Source organism: Embiotoca jacksoni, unplaced genomic scaffold (genome assembly GCF_022577435.1).
Source record: "Embiotoca jacksoni isolate LCO1_2020_lvr unplaced genomic scaffold, fEmbJac1.0.p SCAF_18, whole genome shotgun sequence".
Lineage (NCBI taxonomy): Eukaryota > Metazoa > Chordata > Actinopteri > Embiotocidae > Embiotoca > Embiotoca jacksoni.
In genome coordinates, this window is record NW_027185318.1 from 2,907,399 (window position 1) to 2,921,272 (window position 13,874).

The window sequence follows — 13,874 nt, forward strand, 5'->3', positions numbered from 1 at the left end:
GGCAAAGCCATCTCTTTGAGGTCTCTGAGCCAAAGCTTGATTGGAGAAAACAGCTCAAAAGGGAAGTCATTTTCTTTCGAAACAGAACGTCTCCTTGGCACACGCCACACTTGCCAATCTGGCACGGTCCATATCACACATGTCCTGTAAATAATGTGTCCCTGCTTGTGTAGCTAAGGCTAATCAGCTCGGACACATGGGACCAATATCCATCCATCTTCCTGCTGACACACACATGAACACACAAAACCAGTGTAAAAGCTACAAGATACTGCAGTTGCTCAATCATTATCAGTCTTGGCAGTATATCTGTATCACACCGCTTTAACACAACCGTCCCTCGGCACATGTGAAGCAGCTTCAAAAAGGCTTTGATGAGGAGCTTATTTAATTTTTCTGCTACATCAAATCTTTACGCAAAACACACTTTCCGTTGTTTCTATTCATGAAAGTATGCATTTTATATCTCTGTTTTTAGTTTGACAATTTTGCTTCACGCCCTTCTCCAAGATGTTGATGGCAGCGTTACCCGCATCAAACACATTTGAAACAGACCCACATTCCTCTACAATCTCCAATTCACTGTTGAGTATTAACCATCTGGGCTCGTTCCAGAAGAAGGCATGCCATGGTACATTCCCAATAAAAAAATATGCTTAACTTAGCAATTAAGAAATCCATCACAAATTTCATATCCATCTGCCTCCAACTAGGATATATTTCTGGTGGTGGTTAGGTCTGCTCAGCCCTGATTAGGCACACTGCTGCCTGGCTAATAGATTCCATCATTCGGGTTGTGACGGGATAACACTAAGTCAACATCGATAAATCAAATGCTGTCACAGATGTGATGTCTCTATCCAGTCACCATGTGAAGCTGCTGTGGAGTCGTTCCAGTGCATCTGTTCTGTTGCTGCCTGTTCATGAGGCAAAGTCATTGCATCTCTGGTTCTCATTGGTCATTAACAAGTTTTCATGTTTGATCAGTGCTAATAAAAGGCAAGAAGCACAGGCCTCTCTGTGGATGTCAGATGAAATGTCTCGGGAATAGCTGGGAGATTCGGGAGGGATGAGTTCATGTGGGAAGATGTAGAAGTCGTGGAGCTCTGCGGGCCCCCTCCTTTGCCTCATCTGACTTTACTGATTTAAAACTCGTGAAGAATAGTGTCCTAATTACACAGAGACACACATGACCTCAATGACCCGGGGAGGTAGAGTTAGAGGAAGCCAAGGCTCCTGTGGGTGTGGTGTTTACTTTAGGCCCTGGGGACGTCTGCTCTGGCTCCTTGGGAAGCCTCCCAGCATCGCTGACGGGGAGAGTCACAGAGAGGGAGGCTGCCCATCAATGACAGATGGGGAGACAAACGGCTTGTGAAATTCCATTAGCTGTGAAACGCACAGAGAGGGAGGAGCTGCCAGTACTTTTAACGCTACAGTATGGGTCAGAGTCGGGCCACAGCAACTCACCTTCGCTTAGCTTCAGGAACTTTTGATTACTTTACTGACAGAAATATATTCGTAAGAAAAGCCCACAGTTGGACGAACAACTGACTCCTTGCTTTCTAAAGATACAATTCCTCATGATGTCATAGTGGATCCAGATTCTGTGATGTGCTTCGAAGGCCCAGTTTGGACCAAAGATTCGAGATGAAATGATTTGAAACTCGCAGCTACTTGCGATTCACTAGTCTACAACACTCTGCAATGTGACAGTTTACACCAAAGCAACAGACAAGTCGGTGTGACATCTCCATAGCAACGACTCTGTAGATCTGTTTTAACTGCCGGCTTTTCTGTTTTGTTTTTTTTGTAGATTTTTTTTTATAATTTGTAGCGTGTTAACACAAGCACGAGGACAGTGATAGTGAGCTATCTGCAGCGGTTGGATTTTTAGTTGTGACGAAACAGCGAAGTCATTCGAAAAAAAACCCGAGAGAGACGAGAATTTGGAGCTGTCCATGAGTGCTTAAACCCAATACCGAGGGAGCTTGAGCTTGTATGCTTGAGACAGGAGATTTCCTCCGTTATGTCAATTTCTCCCCTCCTTTTCCGGAGCAGTTTTGTCGTTCAGAGGAGTTGGTGTCTCCTCTAATAAACTGCCCACTTGTGACTTGACAAGCTGAGTCGCAGGCGACAACACGACAACATCAACATTTGAGTCGAGCTGACGCGGGCCAGTTTTCCCTCCTTTTGTTTTAAAAGTGTCTCCTCACGGGATGAATCTTTGGTCTGAACTGTGCTTAATAGGACTTTTGGAAACATAACAAACAAACTTTTGGAACATCATCCCCTCCCCAACTCGCCGATATTCATTCTCACTTTGCTCCATTAGTCAATGGTTAGTTCTCATACCGCAGGACAGTTTCGACCACATCTATACTGTTATAGAAATTGCAGTGCAATAATCAGGTTTGAAATCCAAACTGAGTGAAAGGCTGTGTTGTTACTAAACCTCATCATCAGAACCAGAGGGATAGAGTTGGTTGATCTGGATCTCATTACGGTCCAGGAATCCTCAGCATGCAACTTTTAAAGGCACTGGCTCCTAAAGGCTTCATCTCCCACTGAGATGGGACAAACTGGTATTCATGCCTCCATAACGTCAGCCCTCCTTCACATGCACATGCACACAAACACAATATCCCTCCTTATTGCCACAACAGCAACATAAAGCCCTTGGTGTATAGTAATAAATAATATACTGCCGTATTAATGTCATCAGCTGCACATCAGCTGGTTCAAAGACTGGAACAGTAGCAATATGTCCCTGTATCAAGTGCGGCTGATGCAAATGTACTGACAGTGATGTTAACGCAGCGAGCAAAGTTTTAGTTTGTGCTTCCCGTCTGCAACAGAGCCCCATTAAACTGTGGTCATACTGGCATTCTCTGTAGAAACCATAAAAAAATGAAGTAGCAAGCCTTGCTCTCTTTGTAACCAGCTATAAACTGACCAATGGTAGCAGTGCAAGCCTAAATACAAACTGGACTTTCATGACATCATTATCACATACTCAACAAGACACACAGGAGACTGTTATAAAGCTCGATGACTTCTCTCTCCACACTGCAAGCCGACAACTGACTCATTCACTGTGAAGTAAAAAGAGCAACCTCATTTTTCAGGGGCTGTTGTCTCCGGGCTGCATATCATTCCTGTCAAGCACATGAAAAAGTGTACACCTAGGCCAGTACGGGAGGAATGTGGCTTCAAGATAAAGCCAAGTGAGAACAATAACACTCTGGAGGAATTTAAAGTATTTTTCTTATTAAACTTGTCTCCGAGACTTCTGGGACACTTGTACATGACTTCATTTTGACTTTTTTACCTCTCTCTATCCATTCCTCTCTGCCTGCGTGTGGCTCTGGCCTTCAGTAAGCTGGCCCCCGAAAACAGCCACAAAAATGAGCAAACTGGGTCTTCACTCGGTTTCTCCCCCAAACTTCAAAGGAGGGAGCAGAGGAGAACATCTGGGAGCCAACAGTGATCATGCCGGGGACTTAGGAAGAGCGAGAATCTGGCATGCCGGAGGAGATGGGAGACTGGGAGAGAAAAGAATGGATCGACATCTATTATCGATGGAGGAGAAAGGGGGATGATGTCTGCTTCTGATTATGGTCAGACCGGTCAGACATTAAACAGGTCACACGCGCTCTAAAAGCCAACTGCCATCTGCGGGCATGGATGCAATGTGATTAAGAGTGCTGGGAAATAACTCATGTGCCACCACTCAGGCTGCGACACACGAGGCCTAGACCAGCGCAGGGACAAAATCACACCCTGGAAATACCACACAGAGCTGTCAGGCCGAGTGAGTGGACGGTGTCAACGCCCACCCTGCCAGCCGGCATCCAAACACCCTGCTGCAGTTTCTCAAACCTACCGCAGCTCTGGTTGGGAAGTAGCTGAACCACGGCGGCTCATTTCCTCACTCTTTCAAGGCCACGTTGGCTCTGCTCTGTCCGCAGGGTGGGTGGCACGCTTGCTAAGCTCTCATCTTCATGTGAAATGTGTTTTCATTTGCTTCTACGGTTTTGGTTTTATGGAAGCGAAAACAGCCTCATTTTAACAACTGGGATGCGTGGGCGAGCCACGCAACCACCCCGAAAGGAATTTGATGAAGACTGCTACGTGTTAATCATCATCAGTCATCAGTGCTGTTTAGGCCTGTGATAAAAATCCACCAAGCGTAAACAGTGGCTGCTGAGGAGCATAAAAAGGCATCACTCGGTGAACACCTTCATATTCAAAAGTCGGAGTGAGAAAGTCTACCTTGGAATAAAAGTAGAGCCGAGTTGCATCTTGATTTTTTTTTTTTTTTTTTTTTAACCAATGTGCACAGTAGATCAACAGCGATGACATAACAGGGAATTATACCAACGGAATCAGAACAGATTAGATTTAAGTATATAATGGAACAGAGTGGAAGAAAAAATTGCTTGACGGCTTTACTGAGGAGGTCTTACCTGGTTTGGTTGGACACTTTTGGCACTTGTTTAGACCCCAGGAGGCGCCAACACTTCCACAGCAATCATCCTGTTTGGTCAGGCCTGGCAGAGGCTTGCCACACTACAACAACACACATCTGTGTTAAATCTACAAAACAAGTTTTGAGAATGAGTGTTATGTGTTTGTGCATGCACGCTTGTTTGTGTGCAAGTATGTGTGTGTGCACGCTGGCAAGGGTGCTGAGAGTGTTCGTGTCAGAGTGTGTGTGGGTGTGGGTGTACACCTATCTGCAAAGACAGAGTGAACCAGACACATCTGAGACTATTTAGTTGGAGGAGGACAAACACTGACTCCTAAGAACAACTATGAATCTCGTGGGTGTGCCTCAATAAGGCACTTGGTTAATTGTGAAGGGAGATTCCTATCAAATTGTACTTATTGGATTTGTGGCCAATAGAGATGAAACTTAAGAGAGGAGATTTGTTCTGGTGAATACTGGCATTCTGGCAGGAAAAAAGGGAAAAAAATGGAGACTAAAGTTTTTCCATGCTCCTTTTGTGCTGAAGTTGTGTTCCTCTTTGACATTGTGACTAGTGTGTTTAATTACAACCTCCCTATTAAACCCAGGGTAGAGAAAATGGGAACTGCACATCAGCAGAAACAAACACTTTTTTTTTTTGCTTGCGTTGTAGATCTAAAGGTTAAGATTCCATGATAACTAAGCAAACAGATGCCATTTAAGTCCCTCCCTTTCCTTACTTCTCTTCGACGCATGACTGTTTTGACATCCGTGCTTTACCCAGCACAGTAAATCTGCAGTGCGTGCTACAGCGCATGCATACGCACCATGAAACATCTCCCCGTTTGAGCCAGAAAGAGAGGACCACATGGGCAGGATTTCAAGCTTAACCTTTGTGCTCTGAATGCATCCAGTCTCAAAACATGCCTTTTGTTGGGGGAGTTTCTGGAACATGAGATGACCAGTGTGGCCAGAGCTCATAAATCCTTGACATTAGAGAAATCATTGCGACAGGCTCACTTCCTGCTTTAGACAGCATGCTATCAGAGAAGGTGAAGGAATAGGAACACAATGGCACCTGCGTTTTAATGCCTTGACTACGATATCCCATGTGGCTTGGATCATGTTTATGTTTTAACAACTTATCACAGTACCTGTCCATCTACTGTCTCCTGAAAGCATCTTCCGACATGTCCATTCTGACGGATGTGCGTTGTGGCGTGTCCGTTCCCATTCCCATTGGTGTGTGGTTGTCTGCTGCTGTGCTCATGGGTGTGTTCATGCTCGTTCCCGGGCTGGGAGCGCTGCTGGACCGAGTGAGCCCCCTCGGTGGTGGCTGGTCTCTGCCCAGGCTGGACTCGAGCTACTTGGTGGACCTGGACCTCGGCATATGGAGGGTGCTGGATGTGAACGTTCACCAAGGATGGGTGGAACGACACTGCGAGAGGACAGAACCAGAGTTAATACGATATAGTGCATAGTTTATAGTTTCCGATTCTGAACGATGTAAGTGGAAGCATCCGCAGCCGAGGGATAAAAGCTGCATATACATACTATCAGCTAACATCTTCCACAAACTTGTTCAGAAAACACTTGCTTCATCATCGTGTTATGAGATCTGGGGCATACTGGGAATTCCCGGCAGCGAAGATGCTATTTAGATACTACAAAACAACAACATCACGATGAGCGTTAGATTGTCTGGTTTAAATCAAATCATTTTATTGACTAAAAACAGATTTTTCTGAAGAGTTGAAACGCTGTTGCAATCTGGAGAATAGGCTCTTTTGTCCTTCTGACAGAGGGGAAGCATCTATCTTCAGGGAGTGCCAAGGTTTTTCCCCAGAATCCTGATGAGTGCTCATTAATCACAGTCTCAGACAGACGGCAGGGTCTACGGAGAAAACGCAGACTTTGTCAAGAGTCCCCGACTTAAAACTGCGTCCGACTGTATATAAAGCACAGAAAACAGGACGGATCATTTCCTTGTTGTGACATAACAACGCAGACATCGGACTGATGTCATTTAATTGTTATTAGTCATGAAATTTATTTCCGAATAGAGGGCAGAAATATCAGACAGAACTTCTGCTTTTACTTACTGTTTGTCAGAGTTTGATACTGAAAGAGCCATGAGGAGGGAATGAGAGAAATGGTACCAAGAGAGATATAAAGTGAGTTCTCTTTTATATTTGCGTAAATTCATGACGCCGATCTGCTCTGTTTCTAATATCCTCTTCTGTGTGAGAACAATATAAGGGCTTCTACTGAGTCATCCATTAGATATTTTACTCAAAATAGAGTATGACCTTCAAAATTAATTTCCAGTTGGAGGTCTGTCCTCTCATTGGTCACACCTTGAGTGATTACCTTGCTGGTTGGACAGTGGTAAGGTGTACATGGAGTGGGATGGAGATTTTGGTCCCTGATGGCCGCCATCCTTGTGGCTGTGTGGGGTGGGCCTGGCAGGAGACGGGGCTGGCAGGTGGCAAAACTTCCCTGTTGAGTTTGATGGACACCAGCAGTGGTCCCTGCCGATGCACCGGCCTCCGTTAAGACAGGGGATCTGACAGAAGACTGCAAGAAGTGAGAGAGAGGGGTGGGTGTGTCAGAGATAAAGAGAAAAAAGTTACATGTGAGAGATTCTTCAGCATACACACCACGCCGCATTTAATTGCACAGCATCATGCCTCCTCACACACAAGGATCTGGTAATAAGAAACAGAAGGAGTAGTCCTAATAGGAAGGGCATGTGCTTGGGCTTCCTGTGGACGAGCTTTGTTTGCAAACGGTCCGTAATGCTCATGCTGTTCTCTACTTTGGCACAACCAGACACCTCGAGCCACATGATGTTTATGAAATTGCAAACTTTGTCCCGAGGGCACTGCCCCTCATGCTGTGCCTCCTTCAATGGCATGTTTTGCCTCATGTCAGTAATTACATACTCCTGTGCAGGGTGAGGAGTGATGATGAATGATTCATTCTGTAATAATTCAGAGGAAATAGCAAGTGCATGGATGTGTGTATGGAGCATGCACTTGGCTGGCAGAGGGAGGAAAAAAAAGAGAATTTAACTGTCAAATTTTGTACATATTTTCAAGGGAGAACAACTGGTTTCGTCCAAGTAAATTAGATCACAAAACGTGCTTTGTCTACAATTTGATTTATAGTTTGCAATTTACCATGGAGAGAAAAAGAGGAAAGGCCAGCCGTGACCAGATGGTGTTTGACAGTGCTGCTTCCACAGCCCTTTCATTGGCCTTATCTTCTGGCATAAGGGATGGGTGCCAGCCCAGCACCCGACATACCTGAGCCCCCTCCCATCTACAGATTCGTTCTGACCTGACCTCTCCTAACTCAAAACATCAAAGACTTTCAAATGAAAAAAAAAAACTGTCCATCCATGACAAATACAGAATTATTCTGGGGCGCAAAGGATGAAAAAGTGAAGCTGGTTCTGGCTTGGCAGTACCACATATCAGAAATATAAGAAACTGTTTTGCAAGACAGTTAGAGACATGGACAGCCCGTGTCCTGATGGATGAAAGAAGATGCTGGTCATGGAAACATGCTCAGAGCTGCATCCTCTCCATCTCATTGATAAAGACATGAAACACAGTAACAGGGCGCAAACAGGGAACAGAGAGACGCTGGACAGTCTCGATGGCATGTCGGGAATGAGCTCCCTGTCACATAGCATTAACAACAGTGAGACTGTAAGTGGAAGAGAGGGAGGATTGGAAGAGGAAGAGAAGAGTAACAGATAGAGAATGAAGGGGATTAGGAGAGGCGAATGTTACTGCAATAGATCGAAAACAGAAAAAAAGACAGGAACGAGGGGAAAAAGAAGGGGAGACACACAGACGGAGAGCGGCCCAGCGTTGGTGTCCAGACACACAGGAAGGCCTCCCGTGATTTGACATGCTGGCTAAATTATCAACTCAAGGAGGCTATTAAAACCTCTCAATGTGGGATGCATGTCTGCACTGGTCTGTGTTAGGCCGGTCCCCACCCGGCATGGGGCAGGAACTATTCTTAGACAACATCCCACTGTCAACTCTGCACAACACACTCCCCGTCTGCCTATCTGTCTGACCATTTAACAACCTCTAAACAACTAATACACACACACACACACACACACACACACACACACACACACACACTTCTCACTCAATAAACAAACTTCTACCCAATCTAATACCAGGCTTTAAAGTAAGCGTTGTATATAGGGTGTGTATAAAAACGGAGGCCTATTATAATTAACCAGCCAGATTTTACTGCACCATGTAGGCAACATAACAACAGCATGAGATAACCGTTTGCTGTCCACTTGACATTCCTGGACGAACACGCACACCCGAGCAATAACAGGATGCAAGCCTAAATGGAAAGCAATCTCTTTTTAACATGCTCTTTAACACATGCCTTAACAGAATGAAGGGAGATCTCTGGAGAATAAAAGTGGGGCATAAAAACAAACCGCTGAGGACCTTTTGCCAGGACGCTGAAGTGTTTGGAATATCTACACTACGCTCCAAAACCCCATTAATGGGATCATAAATCTGCAACATCAACGCTGTTTATATCTTCACAAATTAGCTTGGTCCTCGCGGTAGACCTCAGTGCATTTAGGTGAAGGTTACATGTCTTTGTTTGTGAGCTGCAACAGGAGAGGACCTACTGTATATATGTATGTGTGTGGCATGTGCACCCTTCACCTCTAATCCACAAGTATTAATTAGCCTTAGTCTTAGCCGGACCTTTGAAACTGATGAGAAAACTAAAAAACATGTGGGGTACGACCCTCCCCTTGGCATTGACCGCCCCCTCCCTTCCCATGGACACTCCTGTGTGAATTTGGAGCAAAGCCCTGTGGATAAATGGCAGGTTTAATGTAATCCCTATAAAATCCTGTTCATGCTGCTACTCTTTCTCTCTTTCTGCCTCTCCCTCTCCTCTTTCATTCGTTCCTGCTCTCCCAGGGAGCATGTTAAATGGTTAACGGCGGGGCCAACCGCGAGGTGTAAACCGCAAAGAGATGGGGCTAAGTGTTGGGAGCGTGGGACCACCAGCTCCACGTGTGTGTGTACGAGGGGAGATTAGCCCCCTTTTACAGAGCCCGCTTTTAATCTGCTCGGCCCCCGTCTCTCCTGCTTTCTCTGTCTCTCTTTGCCTTTGACAGTGAGGGTTTTTTAAGCAGAGCTCTCAGCTTTAATCTACAGCACTCTGCCTCCTCTCTGAGCTTGGTATTCAGTGCGGACAGCATGCCACTGGGAACCCATTTTGTCAAGCTCACCCCATAAAAACAGACTGAGATACTAGAATGGAGACACAGGGAACGTGTGTGAGAATCAGAAAGTAAGCAAAAGAAACACTGAGAAGGGAGAGAAGAGAAATTCAGGGACAAGAGAGAAGAGAGAAAAGCAGGCTGAGAAGAACGATGAGCGTTAATGCTAATCAGAGGGCCTGAGGTCGGCACTCACAGAGTCGGAAGCCCTGGTTCTTTGGCTGCAGTAGCTGTTGTGAGTTCTCGCTGTAGACCGTGGTGATGTCTCCCTTCTCACAGCTGTTGTAGCAGCGGCCGCCACTGCACACCCTGCGGCACAGCATAGGTGTGAAGATAATCTTAATGCGGTCCAGGTTGGAGGTGAGGTTGGCCCCTGGAAGACACACACAGACCTGGTTGAGAAGAAGAAGCAGCAGCAGCAGCAGTAGCAGAGACGGCCTGGAGTCGAGCTGCATCCTTTCTCCCTTCAGCGTCCCTGTGACACACTCCCCGTCTGCGGCAGAGCGAGGTTTATAAGTGTGCGAGGGTGTGTGCTGACAGTTGGCCAGTGGCACGCTGCAGCTGAACGAGCAATGTACCACAGGCCAGTAAATGGGGAAAAGAATACTCTTGGGTATCGGGCCAGCCTCCAAGCCCTTTATCTTTGGGGGAAGGTGTTTTGGATGTGTGCATGTGTGAAAATGACAAAGAGAACGTAGGTGCAAGTGAACATTGGGTAATATTTGGAAGAAGTTCAACAGCTGTTGCCATGGTACAGGAGAGGCTTGACGATGTTGGTATGTTGGAGCATTTAAATTAGGAAAATTAGGAAGGACAGGTTTCTTTTTGTCGTGGGGGAACGGCGCCAGGGTTCAGTGCCTGTCATGTCAGGGAGGTGACGGTGTCGGTATCAAAGCGCGTATCAGTGAAAACACACATGCTCACTCAGTGAACTCAGCGGTGATATGAAACGTCTGTCTGTGTGATGCAGTGGAGGGGCTGAAGTGGGTGGACAGTGGGAGAAGCGAAGTGCAGCCTGGGGTGCTGCCAGGGTTTTGTTTATTTCTTGTGGATAATGTTCTGCTGAAGAATGACACCACCGAGTGTGTATGCGTGTTTCGTGGTCACTGTGAACTGCACCACAGTGCGTATTTTGTTTTCATGTGGCTGGGGAGAGTGGAAGTGTTAAGTTTGAATGTAAAATGAGAACAGACACAAGTTTCATTATTTATTTCATAGTGTGTGATATGTATAAGTCGTTTTTTGGGGGTTTTTTTTGTCCTTACCTGCCGGTGATAGTGCATTGTTGAACTGTCCGTGCAGCTGGCTGTCGCCGTTGGGCCTGTGAGAGTTGAACGAGTGTGTGTTGCTGTGGCCATTCCTGTGTCCATACCAGTTCCTGTGCTCGCTGCCGTGGCCGTTAGCATAGCCATTGCCACCGGGCAGAGCGTTGGAGGTTATAGGCGCCGAGGATGACGGATAGCGTTTCACAGTACGGGAGGTCCCAGTCTGCTGAGGGGACGAGTCAGGGGGTCCCCGTCTCACTTGGGTCCTGTCAATCACATCATCACAGGACCATAAACATTACATTTAGCTGACGCTTTTATCCAACCCGACTTACAACACACCGATGGTACACCATCGGGAGCAATTTAGGGTTCGGTGACTTGCTCAAGGACACTCAGGCATGTGGACAGGAGGAGCTGGGGATCGAACCACCAACCTTCCGATTAGTGTGCAACCCACTCTACCCTCCCTCACAGCCTCCCTAAAACACATGACCTCAGACAAGAGATAATGTCCCGCACATATATACACCCACGAAGATACACCCATCAGCAATGTATGTGCATCACCATGAAATCCATTTAAGTGTGGCCAGTGTCTGCAACAGAAAATAATATTCCTGAGAGACAAACACGCTGTCGAGGTCATAGCTATGCTCAATTGATTTTATAGATGGGACACAATAATTTGGAAATAATTTAGTTTTAATTAAATTAATAATACCATATAATTTTTTAAGCGGGCAGGGATTCACAACCAAACATCTGCTTGAAGAGTAGATTATTCACCTCTGAACATAAAATAAAGTATCAGCCAAAGGGAATTGGACACACAGGTCCCAGTTTGTGTCTGTGTGTGTCTGTGTGTGGCTGGTCTCAGAAAAGTGTGTGATTACACACATTAGATCTTTCCATCATGACTATAAAACCTTTCCATCACCCATTGTGTCTGCTTGACTAGATTATGAACTCCTTGTTTTGTCTGACTGTGGCCAACCAGGGAGCAACATCCTGACTGTTGCACTGGACTGGAGGAAGTATTAAAACTGGGGTCGACGAACAAAGCTCGACCGGGGCTGCGAGGGTCTAGTTTTTTTTTACCGGTGAACATTTCATTTGGGTCAATTACTGAGCCTGTGTTGCGCGACCTGGAAGCTGAGCTCATGTGAGTGAGCAAGGGGAGGCGTGTGCCTCTCAGACAGACAGACAGGCAGGCAGACAGACAGGCCTACCTGGACTCTGGGGGTCTAAGTTTGATTGGGGAATGCTGGGATTCAGCGCTGCAAAAAAAAAAAAAAAAACATCTGGAGACCACTGATCTGCCCTGACAGTCAGCAGAGCAAGACAAAGATGAACTAGACGGACAGTTCTGCAAAACACACCTGTGTCCCTGTGTTCTAATGCAAAGTAATGGAGGATGTAATCAAACCCCTGATGAGGATATAAACCATGCATTAACATTCATTACATATGGCTTTAAGCCACACATCACGTGTTTACGCACTGAATGCCCTCTGTCTATCCCCATACGGTCCACACACAACAATAATCAGGCAAATAAACACATGTGCATCCACACAGTGATGGCATGTGCATCCACACACTGATGCATGTGCGTCCACACAAACGCACACACACCCTGTCCCAGCTGTGTTAGAAGAGGTACAAGCCTCTGCATGTCTCTTTATTCACAGAGTACAAACCACATTCCTGCTGCCAAAGGGAACAGGACACTAAACAAGAAAGGGAAAAGGGAGACAAACATTTGATAATGGTCTCGCACGTCATCTTTTCAAAGACTACAGGCAGCACCTAAGCTGAAAGCTGCTGACCCAGATGCTGAATCTCCTGGGTGGGACCTGGGGATAGGATGTGACAAAGGGAAACAAGGGTTTGCTCGAGTCAAGGTGGTGAGGACGAACAGGAGGTGGCCAACCCAGTTACACCTTCCATCCTAAATCATGATGGGGTTTTTCCAGTGTTAACAGTGACACATGGCCTGCAAGCATCCTGCTCACATCCTAGGCTCTGCCAGATGTTGCTCTTTCTGCTTCTCTCCCTTTCAATGGCAAAGTGACTTCCTCCCAGCATGAGCTCACCGCTACCCTCTCTGCATGCAGATCAGGGGGCAAGGAGGGAAAGCACAACTTGCTCTCTCCACGTTTGATGTCATCATTAGGAACTTCAAGGCCCCTGCGGCCCGAGGAGGAACCATTCCCCCGCCTTGTTCTGGGTGACTTGAAAGCAATTTTGAAGACCTCTGCCGAGATCATATGGAACATACAGTTTTAATTAAATCACTAATGGTGCTGATAAGAGAGTTGTGAATGAGCAAATGGTACAAAGATGGGAATGAGGTAAATGAGTAGAAAAAATATAGAATATACAAGTTTGTGTTTTATATTGGTTTTAATTAGTGACGCTGTTCACTGCGAACTTAAAACTCACATTTACGAGTTGAAAGTTGAGTAGACCCCAATATTAAAGCAGTTATTGTCATCGCACTGTGCAGTTAACCTCAGCGCCACAAAGATTTTTTTATAGTCCATCAGCTCTTTGTTTTGGTTTCTGCGACCAAGAATTTAAGAGTTTTGGTTTACTTTCACACATGATTATAAGCATTACTAGAAAAAAAAAAAACTTTGACCAAGTACCAAATGGGAGACAGCCAGTCAGCATCTAACATAAGCTGTCATGCATAATGGAGAAAGTAGCTGCTGAAGAGTCATACATTTCACTGAGGAGTTGGTGGAGACCAAAACAAAGATAAAAGAGAGACATTGGATTTATATTACCTCATCCAGGTCTCCAGAAACAAGACTCCAATTGAATACGTGTACTGCCTAATGTA

The 13,874-nt window shown here is 45.8% G+C and overlaps 1 protein-coding gene across 2 annotated transcripts in view; it reads right to left on the reverse strand.

Moving 5' to 3' along the window:
* LOC138199837 (latent-transforming growth factor beta-binding protein 2-like) overlaps positions 1-13,874 on the reverse strand; it is an 81,228-nt gene that overhangs the window by 38,774 nt on the left and 28,580 nt on the right. For both annotated transcript variants that reach the window (XM_069152071.1, XM_069152070.1), the window contains exons 4-8: positions 11,024-11,289; positions 9,955-10,131; positions 6,839-7,045; positions 5,623-5,906; positions 4,467-4,569 (exon numbers count right to left, since the gene is read on the reverse strand). In XM_069152071.1, the coding sequence (XP_069008172.1) occupies positions 4,467-4,569; positions 5,623-5,906; positions 6,839-7,045; positions 9,955-10,131; positions 11,024-11,289 (1,037 nt within the window). The remainder of the gene's footprint in view (positions 1-4,466; positions 4,570-5,622; positions 5,907-6,838; positions 7,046-9,954; positions 10,132-11,023; positions 11,290-13,874) is intronic.